At 36.9% G+C, this 25,934-nt stretch overlaps 1 protein-coding gene across 5 annotated transcripts in view; it reads left to right on the plus strand.

Moving 5' to 3' along the window:
* LOC127962475 (nuclear factor of activated T-cells 5-like) overlaps positions 1 to 24,972 on the plus strand; it is a 48,702-nt gene extending 23,730 nt beyond the window's left edge. For 2 of the 5 annotated variants that reach the window (XM_052562052.1, XM_052562055.1), the window contains exons 2-13: positions 2,588 to 2,713; positions 8,295 to 8,853; positions 9,871 to 10,057; positions 12,305 to 12,495; positions 12,621 to 12,793; positions 14,448 to 14,582; positions 14,669 to 14,721; positions 15,325 to 15,457; positions 15,722 to 15,790; positions 15,892 to 15,986; positions 16,087 to 17,851; positions 21,387 to 24,972. In XM_052562052.1, coding sequence (XP_052418012.1) covers positions 2,588 to 2,713; positions 8,295 to 8,853; positions 9,871 to 10,057; positions 12,305 to 12,495; positions 12,621 to 12,793; positions 14,448 to 14,582; positions 14,669 to 14,721; positions 15,325 to 15,457; positions 15,722 to 15,790; positions 15,892 to 15,986; positions 16,087 to 17,851; positions 21,387 to 21,625 — 3,725 coding nt within the window. In that variant the 3' untranslated portion in view covers positions 21,626 to 24,972. Of the gene's footprint in view, positions 1 to 2,587; positions 2,714 to 7,644; positions 7,742 to 8,294; positions 8,854 to 9,870; positions 10,058 to 12,304; positions 12,496 to 12,620; positions 12,794 to 14,447; positions 14,583 to 14,668; positions 14,722 to 15,324; positions 15,458 to 15,721; positions 15,791 to 15,891; positions 15,987 to 16,086; positions 17,852 to 21,386 lie in introns of those variants that run through there. The other 3 variants (XM_052562053.1, XM_052562054.1, XM_052562056.1) reach the window with 3 other exon arrangements.
* The last annotated feature ends 962 nt before the right edge of the window (positions 24,973 to 25,934 follow it).

Below are 25,934 nucleotides of genomic sequence, written 5' to 3' on the forward strand. Positions count from 1 at the left end.
CCTTACCTTGCATAAAGGTCTCCCCTGCAGATTTCTGCCAAAATAAAAGTTTGAAGGTTTAACATTTGAAAGTGAAGCATTAAAACTTGCAATGTGAAATGTCAAATTACTTTTTATTTTAAAATATAATAAAAATGTAATAATATTTTATTAGTATTATTAATAAAATAGACTGCATTTCTAAAAACAACAGGGTGGATTTAATGTAGACTGAGACACTATCACAACTAAAAATGTAAAGTCCTACTACAAAGTCAATGCAAAGACTGTTTATTTTTAAACACTGTTCAGTCTTATTTGGTTCTTATAAACATGTAAGCCAAGTGTGAACCGCCTTAAAATGGAACTATTTCTATTAGCATCAAAGTGTGGCATTCTTAATGCCTGGATGTTTCACAGCAGCAATATGAGATGGTTAAGTGTTTATCACATTGCAATTTCAATATACAACAAAATAATGACAAGGTAAGGTTTTTAAACAAATTCTGCATCCTAATGCTATGAATTAGTAATTAAAAAATAAAAAAAGATTCAAATAAAACATTCACAGAAAGATTTGGAATATTTTATTTGCTTAATCGCATGTCATGACATTTAACTGAGAGAAGCTTGAATATGCAAATGCGTTGTTAAATTATGAAATTGATAATGAAAAGAATAATAATTATAATAATAAAATTAACTTAACTTAATAATAATTCATTATTAACTTATTAATAATAATAATAATAATCTCAGGGGGTACATTTTGTGTTTTGGTGACAAAAAAAAATTGGTAAATCCCTGACCTGTAACATTAAGACAGGACAACCTACTGATCACATTGTATTTCTATCTTTCACAGCCTCCGTTTTATTCACACATTAAATTAAATATGGCATCGTCTCTCACTTCAAATTTTCCGTTGGCAGGTTTGATAATCTCTGAGAGTGATGTGAGAGACGATCTGTTCTGAAACGTTATAATCTCATTCAGACCCAGTGTTAAATGACAAGCTACAGAATGAATCGAGGAGCTTGTCTGTGACGGTTATATTAATTTGTTTTATCCATTTTTTGTGCTCGATGTGGTCTAACTGCTGGGATCAGTGAAAATCACCTCTCAACTTCTCTAATCCCTTGTAGCAGCCTTGTTTTCAAAGTTGTACTCATCAGAAGAGCGAGCAAGGTTTAAAGTCATTGTGTTCTTGTTCTGTTAAAATAACCCACTACAATCACAGAGCAGTGACTAAGGCCTCTGGCATGCCAAAAATGGTATTTATCACTTACTATTGGTGTAAAATAAGCAGTCAGGACTTTTTCCGTGTTGATGGCCAGGCCGTGTGTGGTTCAGAAAGACACTGTATACCTAGAATTGGACTGACATATGTAGGTGACTTTTATGGTCATGGAAAAGTACTGAAATGAATGTTGTGCTGACTATCATCCCTGCCTGGCGATAATCCACTTGAAATGAGAATTGAAAATTCGCTGCATATATCAGTTGCCACAAAGAAATCTGTGCAAGGCTATTTTGACATTTTACTGTCTAAAGCTTAAAGGTTTTTTTTTTTACACTGTTAAAGAGTTGGATTCCCATGCTAAACATGGACAAAGTTTCAAAAATTAAGTTGTACGTTTGAAGGAGTATTTCTGTTCCAAAAATACTCCTTCCGGTTTGTCACAAGTTTTGGAAAGTTTTTTTCGAGTATGGCTCTGTGTGACGTTAGATGGAGCGGAATTTCCTTATATGGGTCCTACGGGCACTTCTGCCGGAAGAGCGCGTGCTCCAGTATAGCAGAGCACTGAGAGCAGAGACATTCACTGATCAGAGCGAGAGCGTCGCGAAATGTCACAAAAGGAGTGTGTTTTTGGTTGCCAGGGCAAGACAACCCTGCACAGATTACCAAAAGAGAAACAGCATTAAGGGACCAGTGGATGGAGTTTATTTTTACAGAGCATCAACGGAGTTGTGCAAGTGTTTGTGTTTGTTCCCTGCATTTCGAAGATGCTTGTTTTACAAACAAGGCCCAGTTTGACGACGGATTTGTGTATCGTTTATTTCTTAAGGATGATGCAGTCCCAACGAAAAAGGGTCACGATCGTGTGTTGGAACCGCAGGCGGTGAGTAAAACTGCTTCAAATATCTCTGCCTCCTTGTTAGTGCGTCCGCCTCCCATCGGAGACCCGGGTTCGAGCCCCGCTCGGAGCGAGTCGTTGCTGCTGCTGCTCTCGTTCAGTTTCAGCCTCTGGATCTGATTCTGGATCATAAATAAACGGCTGAATCTGACTGTTAGCCATGGTTTGTTTTGGATGATGGTTTATCCCTCACGGTAATGTCACAGCTTCCACATGCTCTCAATGCAAAAGCCTACTGGCGCTCGTGATTCTTTAGCTCCGCCCACACGTCACGCCTCCAGCCGGTCGTGTTTTTCCGGGAAAAATCGGTACAGACTATCTTTCTCTTATGAATATAATAAAACTAAAGACTTTTTGGAGTTATGAAGGATGCAGCACTATTCTATAGGTACTCAAGATTAACAGGATATTGAGTGAAAACGAGCATTTCACCCCCCCTTTAATATATTTCTTTGTCTGATTCTCTCTAGAATCGGTATATGATCTTCTCCCGAAAGAGCTTCAGCTGCCATCTTCTAGAGAGCAGAACGCAGCCGCTATGAGTCAAAAAAGTGGTGGAGAGGCTGGACCTCCGCCGTCGACGGCTCTCGCCACAGGTAAGCTTTGTTTTCATATTTTAAACCGTCTTTTCTTTCAGATGCTGAAGACTGGAGCTGAGGCATGCATCGTGATGCATATTCACCTGCCCACAATTTTTGTGGTTGATTAATTTGGTCTTTGACAGGTGGTTTGAGGAGAGAGTGTGGTGACATCAGAGGAAACTCATTTCAGAGGTGGAGCAAGCTTTTGATAAAAGATAAAAGGCAAATAACATTTCTTTTTTTTTTGGATTAACATGCACCGAATGCAATGAATTGTTCACAATAGGACCAGAAAATAGGGACATTTAAGCACAGAAAGTTGTTTTAATGGTAAATATTAAAATAATACTTAATCAGGAAAATATATCTGATTGCATATAGATTGGGTTTGTGGTCTAAACATAATCTTGTTATTATTTTGTATTTTTATTTTTTTAAGGAAAACCATCAAATAATTAAATAAATAAATTGAATGTGGGGGAAAAGGATATTTCAGAGAAAACTAAACTTTTATTGGGGCATCAGAGGGGCAAATATATTGTTAATAAATGTTTATATTAATGTTAATAACATTTAAATCAAAAGCATTTTTTAACTTGGTATTTAACATACCAAACATTAATAATAATAGTAATAATAAACACACAAAAATTATTTTGCAAGTCTTGCTTTATGAAATTCCATTCGGCCCGCCGGCATTGTTCTAGCTTTGTGAATGAACATATTTGGCTCAGTGCCTCGAAGTCCCAAATTTCCAAATAAAGCTCAGAAAAAAACAAAACAAACAAATAAACCCTGAAGTGAATTAAACAAACAAACAAACAAACATGCATACATTAAAATAAATAAATAAATCTGTTTGGTATAAAATTACAGTAGGAATGTTTGAATTTTTATTTTGGTATAATATTCCAGTCTGCATTAACATAAACAAAATATATTCTCAGAAATTCTATATCCAAAACATATTCATGCATAATTGTCAGTTTCTCCTGAACAATGAATAAAGAATCTGTCCACACTTTTCTTTTTAGTTCCTATTTATACATTCAAAATGCAATTCACTTTAGTTTCTCTTACTCTACCCCTTTATCAAAGTGCCCAGGTTTAGGGTGAGTTTCTGTAAGCCAGGACATCTGTACCTAACTGCAGCCAAATGCATCCCTCTGCGAGGCAGGACATGCTGGCTGCAGCTGAAGGAAGGTGACGTATATATTCCAGCTTAAATTAATTTCATTGTGGGATTTTAGGTTTCACTGCAAATTGGACTTGCTTCTCCTGGCAATTTTCTCTTGTAGTTTAATTCATATTTTATTTGTGTATAATTTTATTGTTTTATTGGTATTTTCTAATTGTTTGCCCTGTTATTTGGCATTTGTTTTTCTTTGTTTTATTGTAGTTTTGTTTGGTTTGTTTATTTATTTATTTGCATTTATTGTTTTGTTCTTTTGTGTTTTGTTTTATATTGGTTTGTATATCTACTTTTTGTTTTATTTTTTTTGTGAGGGACAACTTTTGCCACATTCATGTCCCTTCAAAGATTTTGTCTTCCCCGCTTTTGAGTGTCAGTATTTTGGTTTCATTTGTGTATCATCGTCTTGTCTCTAACCCTAGCTTTTTGTTACCTTTATTATCTTCTCTTTTACACTGAATAATAGCAAAACATACATGCAAGGTATTGTTCCTTAAAAAACATTTCATGGGGTTTTCGTACATATTTTTTTAAAATATAACGTAAAGTAAGGTTTTTTAATTTAGTTTGCCCATGTGTTTCAACAAAACATTCTAGATGTTTATCTTTTCATCGAAATCGATTTTTTTTATGGCCTTAACATGTAAATTAACAGGAATATTCACTAATGCTCAAATGTTTGGAATCATTAAGCTTTGTCATGTTTTAAAAAAAACAAGCATTTTCTGAAGTATCAAAAATACAGTAAAAAAGTTATATTAATAATATACATTTTCCCTTGTAGAATTTCTTTCTTTCTTTCTTTGCTCAGACTTGGAATGGTACTGTATAGCTGTATAATAAAAACTTTTCTCATCATTGATAATAGTGCTAAATGTTTCTTGAGCAGCAAATCAGCATATTAGAATGATTTCTGAAGGATCACATGACACTGAAGACTTATGTTAATGATGCTGAAAGTTCTTTTAAAGTGTAATAATATTTCAAAATATTACTGATTTTACTGTATTTTTGATCCAATAAATGCAGCCTTGGTCAGCATATAGAGACGTCTTTCAAAAACATAATTGAATCTTAATTTTCCAAAGCGTTTGACCAGTAGTGTAAATAAACTATATGCTGCTCTATTCAGATTAGTTGGTTTTGCCCCTCTCTGTGTTCTACCCCAAACCTGCCTCCTAAACTTATCGTGGGACCCTCTGATGTGACCATGGGTCTCTTGAATTATAATTACAGATTGTCCAAAGTTGAATATCCTATCTGTTATCTATCTCTGGTTTATCATCTTATGAATATGAATCTTTATTGACTCTGTTGAGTTTGTCTAACCTGCATTTTTCCATATTAACGTTCTCCTATCAAAGTTGATGTTACACTGGACTTCAGACCCACTGTAATGAAAGTTTATTTGCAGCCAGATTTAACTACCTTAAATCGACAGAAGAGACAGTGTGTTCCAGAGTCTGTATTGTTGCACGCCTGCCGAGAGGTTGCAATGTAATGCATAATGAAAAACTCTTGTAGTCCTCCTCCAGAACAGGGTTTCAATTAATAATTTCAATTAATTAACAATTCTGGACAAACACGGGAGCAGATGACTCAAATGTCACTGGATCAGATACTCTTATCTTGATGTGACAGAAAATCAAAGTAAGGATGGGAAAATAAATATTAAACATTTTTTAGATGCTCAGATGCTAACGTCCAGAAACATATTATAAAGATCAAAAAAAAAAAAAAAGCCTTTGACTTAAAATCAAATGGTTGAAACTCATACATGTCACACCCACAGTTGATTTGGTTTAGAAGAGGACGATTTCAATATATTGAATAGACAATGGTTTGTGGTTACTATTATTGTCAGATTACAGACAGCATTTCGCACATGGAAAGATTTCTTCCTGATTTAATTATGTACGGCTTGACCACACTTCCTGTGCATGCAGGTGTCTTCATGTTTATCATGCCACACTTATGCAGCAGTTTGATCAATCCCATTAAACTAATTCATTTAAACTGTTTATGCTGCCTGTGAGACAAAGCAACAAATCTTATAAATGAGGGTAAGGCATAAATAGCAAGCAAACTATAAATAAAGCTTATCAGTTTCATATTTTGTGATAAATGCTGAAGGTGAATGTGTGAGTATTATTGTTTTGTTACTGTTATCTGAATCAGTTCTGTTTACAGGTCTTGTTTTTAGACAAGCGGTATAGTGTAGAAACTGAACTTTTGTGGATGCATCCTCTGCCATTATGATTTGCATATGATTTGATTTGCCATACGAGCAATCAAAAGGTGAGGATGGTAAAAGGATGGCAAGTCACATTATATAGTGCTTTATACTAACTTTTTTTAAAGCTTCACATTAATAAAAAAGGAAATCATGAGTTTTTTGTAAAGAGCACATTCTGCGATAGCAACAAACAGAATTTGACTTTGTTTTATAAGGAGGGATGTTTAGCTCACCCCATTGTTAATGTCCTTCAGTGGACTCAATATCTTATTCAAATTACATCACTCATATTGGTATTGGTTCATAGGCTTTACAAACAAAGGAGCCAAGCTCCAAAGGTTGATATGAAAACAAAAGCTATCCTTTTTTTTTTTTTTCAACCATCTGGCTGTTTCTGTGATTCCCTCGTCTTGTTAAGTCTTGGCAGCTGTTTGGCAGTGTGGTTTGGTACCACCCATGAAGCAACTCATGAACCATCCCAGTTTTGCAATGCTCATCAGCTACTTTTGGTGCTTTTGCTCGAAGCACTTTCATTTCATCCATTTCATCATCTTGCAGTACAACAGATGAATGTTAAAGAAATATTGTCACTGTATTTAAAGAGTTAGGCCTGGTTCACCTAAAAATTAAATGTGGATATTCAACTACATCATTTCTGAAACACAAATGGGGATACTTTTCAAATGATCTAATTTTCGCCCATCATTTTGTAATCCATAAGCGGTTTAATCTTCAAAGCCTTCAAAAGAGATATATGATGTATAGATTTAAGTTAGGCTTTTATATAAACATGTATCAGTGCACGTGCAAAAAGCTAATCAAATATGGTGAATAGAAGGCTAAACGCGCTTGATTCACATGAAAATAAAAGCATAAATTTGTTTATGAAATTCTAAATTAAATCTGGTCATTATATTAAGCATTCATATTTCTTCAAAGGACTTTGATTTAACAGCTCAATTCACATGCTTTAAAATATTGTGTTACTCCATAAAAAAAAAGTAATTGCATAAAATAATGCATTACATTACAATTCTTCCACATTACTGTTACCTGAGCTGGGCTTGCTTATTTATTTTAATAAAAAATAAATAAAAAAAACCCACAAAACGTATATTTTTGGAAATGGACTGAACTTTTTGAAACATGAAACATTTTGGTTGTGTGTACAATATACATATTGTATTTTGAAGATAAACCCTTTTGTGTGGGTTATTATGAAAAATGAAGATTTTTTGGGAGAACTATCCTTTTAATAAATTGTTCTCTAATTTATTTTTATTCCCTAATATGCACATTTATATGAAACAAACAAAATTATTGAAAAGGTCTTATACCACAGACAGGATTCATGTACCTTCTTTAAACTATGAATGCTTTACCTCATCCATTTGATTAAATGAGGTTTTGTAGCTTGATTTTAAAGGCAAATTAATACAGAAGGCCATTAGATGCACTAAAAAACAAATAAAATTGAACAAAGCCTTCTTCATTTGAACATATTTTAATGGTCCGCTTTTATTACTCATTGGTTGTCTCATTTTCATTCCAGGAATTTCTCTCTGAAGCAGGGAGTGTCTGCATACAAAATGCTCTGCAGTTTTCTGCTTCATAGGTCAGACACTGGTTTATGTTGTTTCTGTGGCTAAGCTCACTCCCATTAAAATTTGTGCAAATTTGTTTAAGAATTTGCTTGCATCATTTGAAACATCTGGATGAGAGATGTATACCCTCCACTGGAATGAATATTGAAACATATGCCATATAACAGTTTTTGAATGTCATATGCTAGAGCTCATTTACTGTATTTCCAATGTATGCTTAAATAAAACCCAAGACATGAGAGGATATTATGGCTAGCGGGCTGTGCGTAATGTCTTGGAGAGTGATGTCAGGCCTGCTCTGCAGTAACTCTACATGAGATGCTTGTTTTTCTTTTCCACAGTTTGCCTCCTGTTGTTTGTTGATTCATTTCCACAGCATTTCAACTGCTTTTTTGATATTCGCCCTAATGATAGATAATGCCCTGTGAAAGATTAAAAACAGGAACTATTGGAGAGAAAAGATAAAAAGCAATCATGAGTAATGTCTTGACTTGACTGGGACTGTTGGCTCATTTTGATACCTTGTCAAAGCCTTTATTCAATGTCTAATTGTACACACTGCAGATGCATCGTCCGTCTCTTCTGCTTTGAGCATGGGAAGTCCTCGCAGTGCTTTTCCCACCTCTTTCACCTCAGCTTCAGAGCGGATCGCCGTGCACGAGAGCAGCACACCGGGAGATGTTAGCAATCAAAGAAAAGCAGAGGTTCTGGCTGCTGAAAACAAGCTTTCCGGTCGAGAAAAAGGTGGCCAGCAGACCCAGCAGCAGCACCAGATGACACCCTCCAAACGGCCTGTCCTCAACATCTCGCCTCCACCAGAGGACCTGTTCGATGAGAGCAACATGTCCTGCCAGGATGAGCTCTTTCTCGACTCAGAGCAGAGTAGCAACATCTGGATAGAAAAGTCGGTGTCCAACTTCAGCATTGTGAGCTCCAGCTCCTACAATGACAACACTGAAGTTCCCCGCAAGGCCCGCAAGTGCACCCCGCGACAGAAGCCCGGTCCAAAACCGGTCCCTGCTGAAGAGGTCAGCATGGATGTGTTTGATGCAGATAGTGCCAAAGGTCCACACTTTGTGCTCTCGCAACTTGGCCCAGACAGCAAGACCTGTTCCAAAGCAAAGTGAGTCATTTAGTATCACAGTACACTTTGGGCTTTATGGTATTCATAAAAACTTGTTATATCTATAGTCTCAGCCTAAGGCACACAAAATGGTAACGTTTTTAGGAGTTTTGAAGTTGTCATCATCTGATGCCAAACTCCCTCATGGAAGAAGAAAACCATTCTGTTTACAACAGTGACAATGATCGCATATCAGGATCAACTAAATGCTGAATTTACACCCCAAATGTGATGCTCAATAAAGTGAACTATGATTGGTGACTCTTTCTTGGAGATTGATGTGAAGGAACCAAAATACTGAATCCAAAAAAACAATTCTGTCATTTACTCACTCTCATGTCTTTATAAACATTTCCCAGCTAAGAATATTTTTAAAACTGTATTTCTGAAGGTCCTCTAATCATTGAAAACCTTTTTAAATGTTTTTCCATAGTCATGTGAACATTAGAGTCATGTTAACACACTGAAAGAATGTTTGTTCATACCTTTGCTAACGCTCCCTTTAAAGGGTTAGTTCACCAAAAAAATTTTCTCACCTCCAAGGAATCCTAGGTGTATATGACTTTCATCTTTCAGACGAATCCAGTCGGAGTTATATTAAAAATGGTCTTTGATCTTTCAAGCTCTATCATTGAAGTCAGTGAGTGTTGCATTGCTTCAATCAAAAAAAGATTTTAAATAAAAAACACCCATCCATAAAAAAAAGTGTATCACACAGCTCCGGGGGGTGAACAAAGGCCTGTAGCGAATCGATGCATTTTCCCTTCGACTGGATTAACTGGAATTTTTCTGTACAAATCTCTCAACTCCGATGGCTGAAAATCTTCAATTTCATACTTTTAGTAACTAATTTGGCCAAAAAATTATGTAGTGTTTTCCAGCCTTAAGTCAAATAGTTATTTGAATGACAAGAGAGAAAGTTAAGGGTGACAGAAATTTTACTTATGGAAAAATTAAAGGTACATAAACCGCCCTTAAAGTAGTTTTTAACTGATGTTCACCATCTTTGTTTCATAGCTCTGATGGACCACAAGCTTCTGGCCTTAAAGGTGGGATACTGTCTCGTCAGTATCCTCAGAAAAGTGAAGGGAAAGAACTGAAGATTGTGGTGCAGCCTGAGACTCAGCATAGAGCGCGTTACCTAACTGAAGGCAGCCGTGGGTCTGTGAAAGACCGAACACAGCAGGGTTTCCCTACTATCAAGGTGGGTAACACACATTTATTTAAACCAGAATAACCTACAGCAGGTTTTAGAAGAGTACTATTCATCCTTAGTAAAAAAAAGTTATATATATAAAATACATTTGTTTAATCAGAATCAGAAGAGCTTTATTACCAAGTATGTTTACACATAAAGGAATCTGACTTGACGACAGGAGCTTCCAGTGTACACTGTTAAAAATATTCCGTAAAATATACGGTAAAAAACCGGCAGCTGTGGTTGCCAGAATTATACCGTAAAAAATACGGTAAAACCGTTTTTTGTTTAACAGTTTTATACCGTAAAAAATACAGTTACACTGTTGTAGGTTTAAAGGTTTTACTTTATATTTACAGTTTAATACCATAATTTAACTGATATAATATTAATATATGAACTTATTGAAGCACTGAAATCTGTTTTGTACCTTGGTATTACACTGGTAACCACCAAAAGCAGGTGGTGATGAGAGTGTCACATGGTGAAACAAAGTCCATCACAAGCAGCTTTTATATAATAAGATATATAGAAGGTGCACGATGTCATTCACACAAGCACTAAACACCATCATGGTGAGACTCATTAAACTGAAATATGCAATAAACATTAATTTAACAACATTTTATGTAACATACAAACCTAATAAACATAACAGATAAGAAAAAATTAAGAAGAAACATAGTTATTTCAAAGAAAAAACATCAAATTCAAACAAAATTTGAAATGCAACGCAGAGAATTCTGGGAACGTAAGTTTACGGTTTTTCTCTGTAAAGTTTACAGGAAATTACCGTTAACCAGTAAACAGGTTTGTACCGTAGCATTTTCACAGTATTTTACCGTTGAAATCACAGTCATTTTTTACAGTGTAGAAGAAAGTACAAACATAGTGCAGACATACATAGGAATAACACACTATTTGGCATGTTTGTGTGCTACTGTGAGTCCCTGTGTTTAATAAGCAGCGTGTATGAGCGTTGTGGACCAGCCTATACTAACACACTCTTTAAATAACAAAGAAAAAACATTGTGCTAGACCAGGTTTGAGTTGGTCTATGGCGCAGTCTATTTTCAACTCTTTAAAATAGCAGTGCGCCAGCCATGCACCTGAACACACTTCTTTTTTAGACCAGCACGCCCATGGGTGCACAAATGAACACAAATGCATTTGCTAATTAAAAAATGACGCTGGACGGGAAAATGTGAACGGCACCGGACTGAAACTAGCAAACACACTTGCAAATGCTTTTATCCAAAGCGACTTACAAATGAGGACAGTGGAAGCAATCAAAAACAACAAAAAGAGCAATGATATATAAGTGCTATAACAAGTCTCAGTTAGGTTAACACAGTACACCTGGCAAGGGCTTTTAAATAATATTATACATAAAAAGAAACAGATAGAATAGAAAAAGAATAGAGCAAGCTAGTGTTAGAGGTCTTATATATATACACACACACACACACACACACACTGGTAGCCAGTGCAAATTGATAAATGGAGGTGTGATGTGTATTCTTTTTGGCTCATAAAAATTTTTTCTTGCTGCAGCGTTCTAGATTAATTGTAAAGGTTTGATAGAAATGGCTGGAAGACCTGCCAAGAGAGCATTGCAATAGTCCAGCCTGGACAGAACAAGAGCTTGAATAAGGAGTTGTGCAGCATGTTCTGAAAGAAAGGGCTTGATCTTCTTGATGTTGAATAAAGCAAATCTGCAGGATCAGACAGTTTTAGCAATGTGGTCTGAGAAAGTCAGCTGATCATCAATCATAACTCCAAGGCTTCTAGCTGTTTTTTAAGGAGTTATGGTTGATGTGTCTAACTTAATGGTGAAATTAAAACGAAAATTTCAAAATGAAATTGAAATGCCTTGTGTCGCATTGCGCCGGGTGTATGATAGGGCCCATGAAGTTACAGTCTCTGTGAGCTTGTGGCTGCAGCTTCAAAAACACTCCAATCAGTGTAAATCACTCTCTGCTTCATTAGTCCATCTTTTAGCAGACTTTAAGTATACCAGTTTTGGATACCAAAACTGTAATTACAAGGTATTTTTATTAATTACATATCATGTAGATGTATTTGCAGTATACTGAGATTTTAGTATCTTTATTTTTCACTAGGGGTTTCTTTATGCGAAACCTTTCAATGTGGAAGAAAAAACTAAGTGCCAAGTCTTTTGGTTCTTACTTTTCTCTATTGATAAAACGATGCATGTTACCCTGTTAACCGCAAGTTTCTTGATCTTCGCAGCTCGAGGGTGTGAAGGAGTCAGTGGTCCTGCAGATTTTTGTCGCCAATGATGCTGGACGTGTAAAGCCCCATGGCTTCTACCAGGCTTGCAGAGTTACTGGCCGTAACACAACCACCTGTAGGGAAGTGGACATCGAAGGCACCACTGTCATCGAAGTGCCTCTGGATCCCAGCAGCAATATGACTCTGGCGTATGTAAAGACATGTCAGCTTCGTCGGACTTTCAAGCTTTGCATTCTGTAGTTCTGTAGTTATCAGATGTGGTTGGAAGTATTGATATTGACAATGACCAGCTGATGTTCGGGTGTCTATACAGTGTAGACTGCGTGGGGATCCTAAAGCTCAGGAATGCTGATGTGGAGGCCCGTATTGGGGTGGCTGGATCTAAGAGGAAGAGCACCCGCGCCAGACTGGTGTTTCGAGTCAACATCCAACGCCCGGATGGCTCTGTGCTCACATTACAGACCTCTTCGTCTCCCATACTGTGCAGTGAGTGGCTTTGGGTTATTCATAGCATCTCCCCGCTGGCGAACCCAGCTGGTGCTCTCATCACATAGGAGAGGTAGGGATTAGAAGGGGGTTTAATAAATGATTATATTATAAAGGCCATAGAGCTAAAAAAAATGAATCCAAAGCAGAACATCAGGTGCCTACTGAAGAGAGCTACTAGGTGTGTGGTTGATTGCACTACTTTGTTTTTAAATTGAATTTCAGTGTCACCCGCAAGTAGATGATTATTTCAGGTTGATTGTAATAAGTTCTGCTGACACCATCTGTAGCATTATGCTGATTATCACAGGAAATAATGTTCATTGGACAGAAAACACATTTGCATTAGGATTCTAAAGGAATAGTTAATCCGAAAATGTTTCATTTGTTTAAAATGTATGAGTTTGTTCCTTCATCTGAACAGATTTGGAGAAATGTAGCATTACATCACTTGCTCAGCAATACAGTGAATGGGTGCCGTCAGAATGAGAGTCAAAACAAGTTGTTTCGTCTTAAATCAGGAGGGAAATATGCACAGATCTGTTTACAAGTGAAAACTGTTCTAAACCAATATGTTGGCGGATTTAGGTTGGGGTTGGATGTTTTCACTGAATGGAGGTTTAAGGATATTTTGGCCCAAAATGATGGTTTAAAAAAATAATTGTCATAATGATTAATTTTCTTTTTAAAAGCATGCATCTTTTCACTTCACAAGACGTTTATGGGTGATTTGGAGAACCGTGGATTACTTGTGGATTATTGTTATGTTTTTGTCAGCTTTTTGGACACTCATTCTGAAGGCACCCATTCACTGCAGAGGATCCATTAGTCTTGAAGATGTGGAACGCTTGGTGAAAAATGCTGAAGAATAGTTAATACTTATTATTAGTAAATAGTAAATAACGCAGAAACATAATTTCACAATTAATTGCGAGTAATTTGATTATCATGTACTGTATTTTCCGGACTATAAGTCGCAGTTTTTTTTCATAGTTTGGTTGGTCCTGCGACTTATAGTCAGGTGTGACTTATTTATCAAAATTAATTTGACATGAACCGAGAGAAATGAACCAATAGAAAACATTACCGTCTCTATGCTGCTCAGTGCTTCTATAGCCTACACTGAAGACATAGAGCGCCCTCTCGCAGCTGGAGATGTTAATGTTTTCTACTGGTTCAAAATAAATGCGACTTATAGTCCAGTGCGACTTATATGTTTTTTCCTCATCATGACGTATTTTTGGACTGATGCGACTTATACTCAGGTGCGACTTATAGTCCGAAAAATACGGTAATTATTTTTTGATTCCGATTTTGAATTGATTGAAAAATGTATACTAAGTCACTTAAATTAAGCATTTGTACCGCAGCATTAAATAGTAAAAAATGCAAAGCTTGCTTGCTTAACATGCATTACCAGCATAATACCTATGGTCCTTCATGCTTTCCATGTGTGGATACAAAGCAAAAACAACCAGGTGTTTTCACTAGTCACAAGCTGATTTGGCTATATGGCTTCGTTGACCTGCACATAATGTCAGATGTGCGGAAACTAAAGTATTTAATCATGGTCTGCTGGACAGAAACATTGTTACCTGGCTGTGCATTCTAATGGTCGCTTTCTCTCTTTCTCTAACTGGTTCTGTTTTTATAGCCCAGCCTGCGGGAGTACCTGAGATTCTCAAGAAGAGTTTGCACAGCTGTTCAGTTAAAGGGGGGAGTGAAGTCTTTATTATTGGAAAAAACTTTCTCAAAGGAACCAAGGTCTTATTTCAGGAGAGTGCTTCAGGTATCTCTACATGTTGAAAAGTGTCATGCCTTGTTCTGTGCGGATTTCCCTGCACTGTTTAACCTCTGCCTCTTTGACTGCGGCAGATGATAAATCCTGGAAGGCAGAGGCTGACATTGACATGGAGTTTTTCCATCAGGTAAGCCATAGCACCTGCTGCATCTATTATTTGATTCTGTGGGCTGATCAAGCCATGCAGAAATAGAGGCTGCATTGCACAGGTCTGACGAGTTGCCTGACATGAATATGGAAAGATCGGCAGATTAATGATCTAAAAAGTGATGTGACATCAGCCAAGTATGGTGACCCTTCTTTGACTTCACATAAAGTGAAAGTGACATGACATACAGTCAAGTATTGTGACCCCTACTCAGAATTCATGCTCTGCTTTTAACCCATCCAAAGTGCACACACACACACACAGTGAACACACCCGGAACAGTGTGTGCTGCGGTGCACAGCGAGCAGTTGAGGGTTCGGTGCCTTGCTCAAGTGCACCTCAGTCGTGGTATTGCCGGGCCGAGACTCGAACCCACAACCTTAGGGTTAGGAGTCAAACTTTCTAACCATTAGGTCACGACTTCCCCTTAAAGTACACAAACCATTAAAATGTATATATATTCCAGACACCAGTAATTGTCACTCATTGATGATGTTATAAGAAAAAGTCAGATTCAACTGCACTAAGTAAGTGAATAAATACATTGTGCCATTTTTCCATTTTTGACTTTTTCCCTTTTAGAATCACCTTATTGTCAAAGTCCCTCCATATCAAAATCCAGCTATCACATCTCCTGTATCTGTTGGTATCTATGTTGTTACGAATGCTGGACGTTCCCATGATGTTCAACCATTTACATACACTCCAGAGCCAGGTCAGTTTAATCTCCACCATAAACATGTCTCTTAATCACAACAGGTTTGCTAAAAAAAAGTGTTTCCCAACCCCGTTCCTGGAGGCACACCAACAGTGCACAGTTTGGGTGTCTCCCTTATCTAACCCATCAGTAGTCTCTACTAATGAAGAGTTGAATTGGGTGTGTTTCTTTTATTAAAATGTATACTGTGGTTGTGCCTCCAGGAACAGGATTCAGAACAATTCATAAAAATCACTGATCTAGAAACATGCTCTTTTACAGTTGTCAATGCTTCTGTGAAAAAGGAAGACTTGCCTCCAGTGACACCTTGTTGTTTTGAACAAATGAAAGGTGAGCAAACATCTATGTGTCTATTAGCATGACGTAATACTGCTCAATGACAGCCGGGGTTATGTAAGTCTCACTGGCCACCTGTCTTTTGTTTCGTATAGTAATAGATACCACCTTGCTGACGCCAGTTTTGCCTCTTGTTAAACGAGAAGAGGTCACTCCAATGGAGGTCTCCAGTAAACCTTCAGCTTTCAAGGTTTGTATAAATCACGAGACAGAAACCACCACAATAAATAGATCCCTATTTTCATACATTTTGATAAATGCCCATGTTTATCGTGTTTGCAACCCAACAGACCTCTGAAGTCATTAGTTCAGCCCAGCAAACCTTAGATATGAGTGCCGAGGACTCCGCCAATAACTGCAAATTTTCCAGTCCACTGGTACACCAAACAAGAGAACAGGATCAATCTCAGAACTCTGTCTTTTCCAACAAAGAACCATTCAGCACCATCCAGGAACAGAGTCTTGCACCCAGTGGCTCTTTCCATGTGCCTAATAAATCTCTACTTCAGCAAGGAGCTCAGCCATTCCTCTTGGAACACAGAGAGAGTCTCGGACAGGAGAGGACAGGCAACAATGGCGGTTCAGTGGTGGGGCTTTCCCAGATTGATGACAACTCACAGCAGCAGCTCTCACTTCTACCTCCAGATGAGGTGGCACAACTGGAGCAGGCTGTACGGCAGCTGCAAGCGAAGGGATTCTGCAACATCCATCTCCAGAGTGAGAATTCACTCTCAAAACAAAGACACCATCAACTTCAACAGCACCATCAGCAATTCCAACAGCAGAAGCATCAAATCCAACAGCAGCAGCAGCAAATCCAGCAACAGCAGCAGCACATCCAGCAACAAGAGCAACAAATCCAGTTGCAGCAGCAGCAACACCAGCAGCAGCAAGCTCTGGAGAACCTTCAACATCAGTTCTTTCAGCCCCAGGTTCAGATACATTGTAGTTCAGAGCAGCAGAGCTCTTCCAAAGGTATAGTGCAGAATGGAAGTTCCCTCTTCCAGCAAACCCCAGCCCAAGAGCAGCAGCAACAAGCATCCCTGTTTCAACAAGCAACTGGCTTTCTTCAGCAGCAACCCAGTCATTCCCCACCTTCTCTGTTTCACAACCCTACAGCCATGACCGAATCCCAAAGCCCACAGGAGGCTCTTTTCCACACACAGAAGACCTCACCCAGTCAGGATCAGGTCCAAGCTTCCCTTTTCCAAAACAATCTGACAATTCTTAGTAGGTCCAACATGTCAGCGGAAGCTCACCCATCTACGACCAGTATGTTTCTTTCCCAAAATGCCATACCAGGTCAACTTGCCATTAACGCCGGCCAGCCACAGCAACTGGCCTTTCACACTTCTATGCAGACATCTTCTCTTGAGCCACCATCTGTATTTCCGACTCCACCCCAACTGTCCCCCATTCAGCAAGGCACTCCAATGGAGCAGCAGCAATCACCACAGCGTCCCCAACCTGGATCCATGTTCCAGAGCATCTCCCAGTCAGCAAGCAAACTTCCCTCTGGTCAGCAGCAGCAGGCTGGTCTACTCCTCGGTTCCTTAAATTCTCCAGTGACACAAGAGCAAACTTCCAATTTGTTATTTGGTGGGCAAGTCCAGATAGTATCAATGAACAACAGTAGCCTATTTTCTCCAGAACAACAGAACACTTCCCTTCCCTTTTCTCAGACCGGCATGGTTACAGTCAGGCAGCAGGAGTCACCTGAACCCATGACATTTCAGGATCAGACTACTATGGGGGTCAGCCCCTCCTCGAATAAGCCCATCTTCCAAGACCAGCAACCAATGCAGTTGGCACCAAGTTCTGGTACAGGCCCTTCACAGTCTGTAAACCTCTTCATGGCCCAATCCAGCATGCAAGGGAGTATGGCTTCTCAAGAAACCCTTTTTGCACCTCAAAGTGATGTAACCAGAATTCAGACTAGCACTTCCTCTCCAGTACAACAGCCTGGTCAACTCTTTCATACCACAAAGAGTGGAAGCCTCAACCAGCCCAATCAGAATCAACAGCCAGACCTGTTCCTCTTTGAGATTCAGAACGGTTAGTCAATTCTCTTGAACATACTTGCCTGTTTGACTCATAATTCAGAGCCTTAACTCATTTTAACGTAGGGCTGGACGATATGGCCAGAATTTATATCACTAAATGTATCGAATATTCTGATATCGATATGACCATAAAAAAGCCTTACAAAAACTGCAAAGAATGCCTACATTCTTTGCATGAAACAATTTATTTGCCAAATCTTTAACTTGTATTTAAGCTTCATACAAACAAGAAAGGTGATATCTCCATCAAATAAACATAATCTAAGTTTCTCAGACTCGCCTTATTAAAATTAATATCTTTAACTTTAAAGAGCCAGTAAGATGAAAATTCTAAGCTTCCTATCATTGTTTATAAGTCCTGTACAACATGTTTAAAACCATGCAAGGTTAAAAAACATTGTCATTTTGTCAAAATATAATTTTTAAATTACCTCAATTCTCAGAGATCCCCAAACGGTTCACGCGAAGCTGTTCAGGATTCAGTTTCCTTAAACCCCACCTTTCGGTAGCATACTGTGTTCTGATTGGTCAACTGACATAGTTTTGATTGGCTGTTCCGCACACAACTTCACGGTAAACAATGCTTTAGCAATCTTTTTGGGGTGAATTATGTTTTATTCCTCTCATCGCGAAGCAAACAGTAAAATAAAAAAACTTGAAGAACAGTCTCGCTGCTTTTTCTTCTGCGGGGGTGTGGTCACATTAGATATAATGAAGGGAGACGTGAAAAACAAACATTGCGTTGTTTTCACATGGATTACTTTATCACATTGGAAATCACAGATTTTTTTTTTCCGGCAGCACTTGTTTAGTTTAAAAGTAGACATGTCAAGTTTTCTATTGATATCTCTCTCATGTCTCTTCGTTGAGTATTCACGGAGTTACACTTCATTTCAATGAATAGTTTGTAAAATAAGATCAGCGCAGACAAAGGCTGCAGACAGCACACCTTGTTTGTTATCTTTATTTTATAAGTGCACAAAGTTTAGATGTTATTATGTAAAAAATAGACCCTTTACAGTACGATTGATGTATTGCTCTTATCTGTACAATTAAAACTGAAAGTGTAATTTAAGTTCTTTTTGGGGTTATCAGGGGAAAATGACTCTCAGGGAAAAATCGTGTTAATCGACTCCAGAGGGTTAACATATAGTGCTAGCGCGACATAGGCTACTGATAAGACGCTCGGGAGAAAACAAACACATAACTTCATAATCATACTTACAGGTTGTGATTCGGAGATGCTCGTTGTACTAAATAAAGTTGGTAATGAACCCTCTTTTATGGCCAAATGCTTTGAAAATTCCGCTGTACTCACCGAGATTAGAAAAGCAGTCATCAGTGAAATGTTGTGAACACAACAAAAGGGATTTGTTGTACTGCTCTGGTATTGTGGTGAAAATGAATTTTAGCCATTGGTTCTTCTGATCTTCATTATTTGGCAGTGAAAATAAAACAAACTTGCCTTTACAATTAAAAAAACACTGTCTCCTCGACATGACGCTATCACACCAAACAGAGTGTCTGTGTGGGGGTGGGGCAGCTCAGAGTTCCGTTTCTCCCAACACGGTCGGCGGAGATTATTATGCAAAGTGCTCCTAGTGACGTACATAGAGATGGGCAAAAGATTTGAAATCTATAACGACTCGTTTCAGTGATTCAGAGACGACTCCTTACTTTAGAAGCCAATAACTTTATAAATCGTGTACTTTTTGGTTTAATTACTTTGCACATTGTTTACACTGATGGACAGCTACATCATACACTGTAATACAGGTAATTTTTGATTTCCCATCTGTGTGGCTCTTTAAACTAAAACATTGGCTTATTATCTTATAGATTGAAACTTAAGTGTTTTGGCCAGGGGCGTCGCTAGGCCCTTTTTAGGGGGGCTTCAGCTTATGCCCAGCCCCCCTAAAAAATTATTTGATTAATTAATTAGTGATCGCTTCAGTCCCCTTTAAAAACTAATTTGAGACGGTGGCAAGCTGCATCAAGTTCCGGCTCCTCCCCTTATCTGAGTCTGCATGGATTCAGCGCGTTTTTCAATCCACAGGGGCGCCGAGCAGAGCGAACATCAGAGAGTACAAAGTGTGTGTGTGTGTGTGTGTGCGTGTGCGTGTGTGTGCGTGCGTGTGTGCGTGTGGTGTGTGTGTTCTCGCATCCAATACCAGTACGTCTTCGCTGCTTTCACTTTCAGCCTTTACCACAGTGTGACAGATGTTTTTTCTTCCAACAAAAATGAAGCGATTAACACCCATGAAAACATACTTTAGAAAACGATCATGATTTATTTTAATTTACTTTTTGAAATTGAAAACATATTATTGTGTATTTCGGCATTACATTATGCAGCCATGCAAAATAAATTATTAACGACACACATCATTGTCTGAAAGTACTAAATGGCACAGAGAGAGAAACATCATGTGGAGTTATTTTGTTTTCTATTATTAAACATAATTTTATATTAAGTAATAATTAATCATTAGTGTATCATGATACATATATTAGAGTAAGAGTAAAGGGATCTGTGATTTTTTTTTTTAAAAATTTAAGTAATTGATTTATAGAAGTTTAATAAATATAAATAAATATAGAACAGATTAAACATATTGCCAATAGACAATTACATTAATACATGTTTTGTCTATATTCTTAATGAATATTAGCTGGTTAGTTAAATGATTTGAAATGAAATAAATGTTCAGGGGCTGACTTGATGTATAACCAACCGTATTGTTGATTATAAAGGCTAAAAAGCTAAAAATTAATAATAATAATAATAATAATAAAATATAATAATTTATATTTCATTGTAGATGGATATACAAAATTTTTTTTGTCGTGTGGGAGTAGGTCTGCAAGTGAGCAACAGTCAGGTGAGAATAGAACAGACAGCCTCACACACACACACACAATACCACTGTGTTCCCAAGATTCATTGCAGTCATTGAACCCTTATGTTGTTTTAATTTTCTGCCAATTTCCACGTACATTTCATAAGAAAAAGCAGTGGTATCATCAAAGGATAAATATGAATGTCCTAATACTGAATCAGGAAGTCTTTATTGTAAAAAAATAAAAAATATAAAAAAAAATATCTACATTCCCAATTCAAAATTTTCCAGTGACTGGTCACATCTAAAAAACTGTATTAGTTTTTTTTTACAGTGTTATATATGGCTCAGTCAGTACTCCTACTCCCATATATGAAATACAGGGAATACAATGGAATAGTGGATTGCAATAAGGTTAGTAGTATACAACCCTACCCTAATAGTAAAATAATATTTTTTAATCATACCCTTATTGGGGGCTGAGCCCCCCTAAAATCTAAATCTTAGAATCGCCCCTGGTTTCGGCCAGGATAAAAAAATATGAAAAGTACTCACAGTTGCTGCAAAAAAAAAAAAAAAAAAAAAAAAATATATATATATATATATATATATATATATATATATATATATATATATAATAATATAAAATTATTGTCTAGCCCTATTCTAATGATTTATTTCCTGCAGAGTGCCGTCAGCTAATGAACAGCCAAGGATCTACACTGTCTGACCAGATCATTGCCATCAATCAGTCTGGACAGACTCAGCAAGAGAGTGAAGATCAAATCCAGTCTTTACTTGGGCAGTCTATAGCAGACCCAGGAACTGTGCAAACCACCTTGACAACCTCTCAGAACATGGAGAAGATTGACCACCTTCTGGTGAGCCTACAGGAGCAAGCCAATAACATCTCCCACTCCTACTAGGGCCTTCAAGGTGTGGCTTCCCAATCCATTCAATACATGATTGTAGATATTTCTTGCAGACATATACACTGAGCAAGCCATTCACTCTATATATATTGACACTAAGAAAGTAGAGTCGCCTGTTGAAAGATCTGGCAGAGTTCTGTTTTGATCTTCAGTTCTCAAGAAACCTCAATGCGAGAGCATTTCTCAGAGGAACTGCTATAAAGATTGTCATTAGTTCCACAGCAACCCCATCATAAATAAGGCTTTGAGGCATTTGAGAACTATATTGAAGTACACAGTAGGATATTTGATGCACCTGGAAACCTAGAGATTCTGCCTTGAGTGTCTCTTTATTTTTACAGTGACAGAAAGAGAAGATCAGGACACACGGGATGACTGCAGTTATGCCTGAACATGATTCGTGGACACCCCACTTTCTCAGTGAGCCTCGGATAACTTTGTGATGTCTGTTTTTAACTGTTTAACATAATCAAGGATGCTTGACAGAAGCAGTCTGCAGTGTGATTTTTATTTTCAACACTTTTGCAAACAGTCGTTAATACCTTTCTGTCTCGGTACACTTCTATAAGCTATTATGCTTTTGTAAAACTATTTTATGCAGTCAAATGGGGAAAGAAGATATCTAAGTGAGAAATGTGTTTTTGGCATTTTCCCCCTAGCACTTTATATATGTTTTCAGTATGACTCGTTGACATTTCATCAAGATGTCTATCTCAGACCATGTTTACTGTATTAATAATTCTAGTGTCTTTGGACTGTATAATACTATACCAATGAAATGTAGAAAAAGATAGAAATGTTCATTCCTGCTTTAAAAAAGCACTTAGGAGTAATCTGAAAAACAAATAGCTTCTGATATTTATGTTTTGATTATGGTTTACATAAGTACATTTAATTGGTGTTTGCTTTGTTTTGCATGTCAGAGTGTCCTATATTAACATGTGTATCTGTGACATATTATTTTATGTGTCTTTTACTGATTCTAAAATATTGATAGTTTATGCGTATATCATGCTGTGTCATTGTGATGGTTTGGGTTGTTTTATTTGCCAGTGTCTGGTATGCTGGAACAAGGCCGATTGTTTTTATTGGCAAATCAGAAGGGAGTGTCCAACAAGTATTATCGACACGTTCTCTGAACATACTGGCATACAGTAAATACACATGCTGAATATGTTGGGGAAGCAACCCTTTATCTTTTGTAGCAGAAATAGTTTTTTAATCAATTAAAAATTTGTATAGCCAATGAATAGCCATCAGCATGTCAAAATCGAAGACCATGTTTAACCTTTGATCTATATTGGCCGTTTTCATGGCTCAGGTGATTTTTAATATTCGGCTATGAAGTGAGTTTGTTTTGAATGTACTGTAGAGAAACATCACGTGAGCTGTGCATTTAAAGGGATACTCCACCCACTGATGGCAGACGGACTATTCTGATGACGTCTTTCATACTTTTCTGGACCTTGAAAGTGTAACTTATTTGGCAGTCAATGGGATAGTCACAAGCCTCCCGGTTTTCATCCAAAATATCTTCAATTTTGTTTGGAAGACGAACAAAGCTTTTACATGTTTGGAACGACTTGGGGATAAGTGATTAAAGACAAAATTTTCATTTTGGGGTGGAGTATCCCTTTAAAGCTCATGAATGTGTTCTTGCGTCAGACGTGATGTAAAGCTGCCAAACTAGTTTGTGTGCTCTGAATATTTGGCTGATGTGAAGTTAGTTGGCAGATTGTCTTGTTAGTATCAGGATGAATATATACATTATGAGGGAGCTGTTCTCTGTAATGTCACAGAAATGGCTCATTTGAGCCTGCTTTGGTATTTTTTCTTTGCTAAGAACCTTAGGTGATTTTTATGCCTACTTTTTAGTAGAGACTATTTTATCCTCTTCTTTGGAGAAGTTTTACTTGAAGGGTGCTCTCCGCACGGGGAAGAACTGTGAACAGGAACTGGAAAAAAGCATTTTATTTTGATTTAATTGTTATTAATTCTCCATAGTTATGTGGATATTTACCTTTTCACCATACTTCTTTTTTTTTTAGAAAATATTTACTTTCGTCTCAAGAATTTCCAGATTTAGAATCAATGCATATTGAATCGTTATGACAAATTTCAGATTTTTTATTTTTTTTTCATACAGAATGACATCTTTTAAATAAAAATAGTCTGTGTAACCCATGTACTGTAACATCATGATTAGGCTGCACGGACATTGTTGAGAGTCATCATCATAATGCACAGTGATTCAGTTTCACTATTGCAAAAGAATATCATGGTTCTTAAATCTGGATTTTTAATGGGGATTTAATAACTGGCTGGTCAGAACTTGATTTCCTATAAAGATTTCATCAATCTTTTGGGAAATACAAGCCATAAAAACAAGCATTGCCCCTAAAAATGATGTTTTATTTGATTCTTGGGACCAATTATTAATTATATGTAGTTCAGTGAAGAAATCTAAACATCTGTTTGGGTGAAATAACATTTAGAAATTGATATATATAAAAAATGTAATAGGTAACGTGTGCAGGTGTCTGTCTTTTGATAGTCTTTTTCTTTAAAACATATTAAAAGTCACAGTTCAATAAGGCATATCAAAAATAGCTTCATTTATTTGTAAACACATTCTTCCTACTCATCCCAGTCACAAAATCTATACTAAACAATATGCCTCTAAAAAAATTTTTTATATTGGTTGACACATACATTAATTGGAAGTTGTGCCTTCTGATTTATACTTTAAAGCAGATAATTTGACTGGTCAAGAAACCAACACCCCTTTAAAATATGTTCCAATAAATATACATGTATGCATCTCTTTAAATGTGACTAGAGAATACGCAATATTACTTTTCAATCTGTTTAATGCAATATACACTTCTGTTTAATTTTTGTGTAGCAGTTAACTTATTGCTTTAAACAGTTAAGCGGTTAGAGCAACTGCCAGAAAAAATACAGCCTTTTCATATTCAGTCAGACTTTTTTAATCCTTCAACAAAGAGGAACTTAAACTGTTATGGTTCTATTGCTCATTAATACATGATAATTCCTAATGTGCCATGATTATGTGCACACTAGGTATTATATCAGTCTAACTGTGTGTCAGTTTGCTATAATGTGTCGTAAGGAAACGAGGAGGTTTGGAAAGGAGGTTTGGAAACTTTCTGTAGGATGTGATGATAAAATATATGAGCTACTTCTGACATATTTGTGACAATTTAATACAAAAATAATATGTATGTATTTTGCTTTTGTTGGGGCATTTTTACTCTCACAGCTATTTTTTCTGTAAATGTGCTGCTATGAATTAATAAAAATAGGTTACAGAAAAATAACCCCAGGGTTGTTTTTTTCTTCTTTTTTTTTAATGCCACAACGTCATTTTAAAGTTAGGCTTAAATAAGTAATTGACCAGTTATAGTAATTACAATGGTAATACTGTATTATTTATCCTGTTTGCGATTAATGAAGATAACTGCAGTAACGTTTCCTGATCAATAGAGGTCACTGCTCTCAGCCTTACAAAAAGACAGACGTTTTAAAACGTTTAACTATGCATTTTGTTTCAAACATACACATTACAAATTTTCCGAAAATATAGAAGCCGCCTTGTTTAATGTGGACAACATAAAGACAGGACCGTCGAAAGTAAAGTTATATAAATATACATCTGAGCACTAGGCCTGCTTCAAAAGACAAAACTTTAACTTAGGTTCAATTGAAGGCATATTTTTAATTCACAGAATAAAATAAATGCTAATAAATATATTAAACACCTACATTCGCTACATTCCACATATTTAAGACAGTGGGAGGATGAAATACTAAAAAAAAAAAAAAAACTGATGCAACATGACAGAAAATGTCACTAGAAATTAGAGATGTTCCGATACCCTTTTTCTCTTCCCGATACCGATTCCGATACCTGGGCTCAGGGTATCGGCCGATACCGAGTACTGATCCGATACCTGGGTGTATATCTGTATATACAGCTGTATATACTACTAGCCCTGTGTAAATTGCTAGAATTTTTTTATGGTGTGCTTCAGACAGATCCCTCAATAAAACATGAACAAATACATGGTGAACTACTGTATTTATTACAGTATTTTTATTATCTAACATGAATTTGACAGTATTATTTATTTTCTTATGCAAAAAAGAACTTCAAATGCAGCCAAAAATCTAACACCGCAAACTAAAAAAGGTATTTAAGTTTTACAATATAACTGTATAAAAAAACTGCAACAAATAAGTCTAGGAATATAAAAAAAGATCTATTAATCAGATAATCTCT

Source organism: Carassius gibelio, chromosome B7 (assembly GCF_023724105.1).
Source record: "Carassius gibelio isolate Cgi1373 ecotype wild population from Czech Republic chromosome B7, carGib1.2-hapl.c, whole genome shotgun sequence".
NCBI lineage: Eukaryota > Metazoa > Chordata > Actinopteri > Cypriniformes > Cyprinidae > Carassius > Carassius gibelio.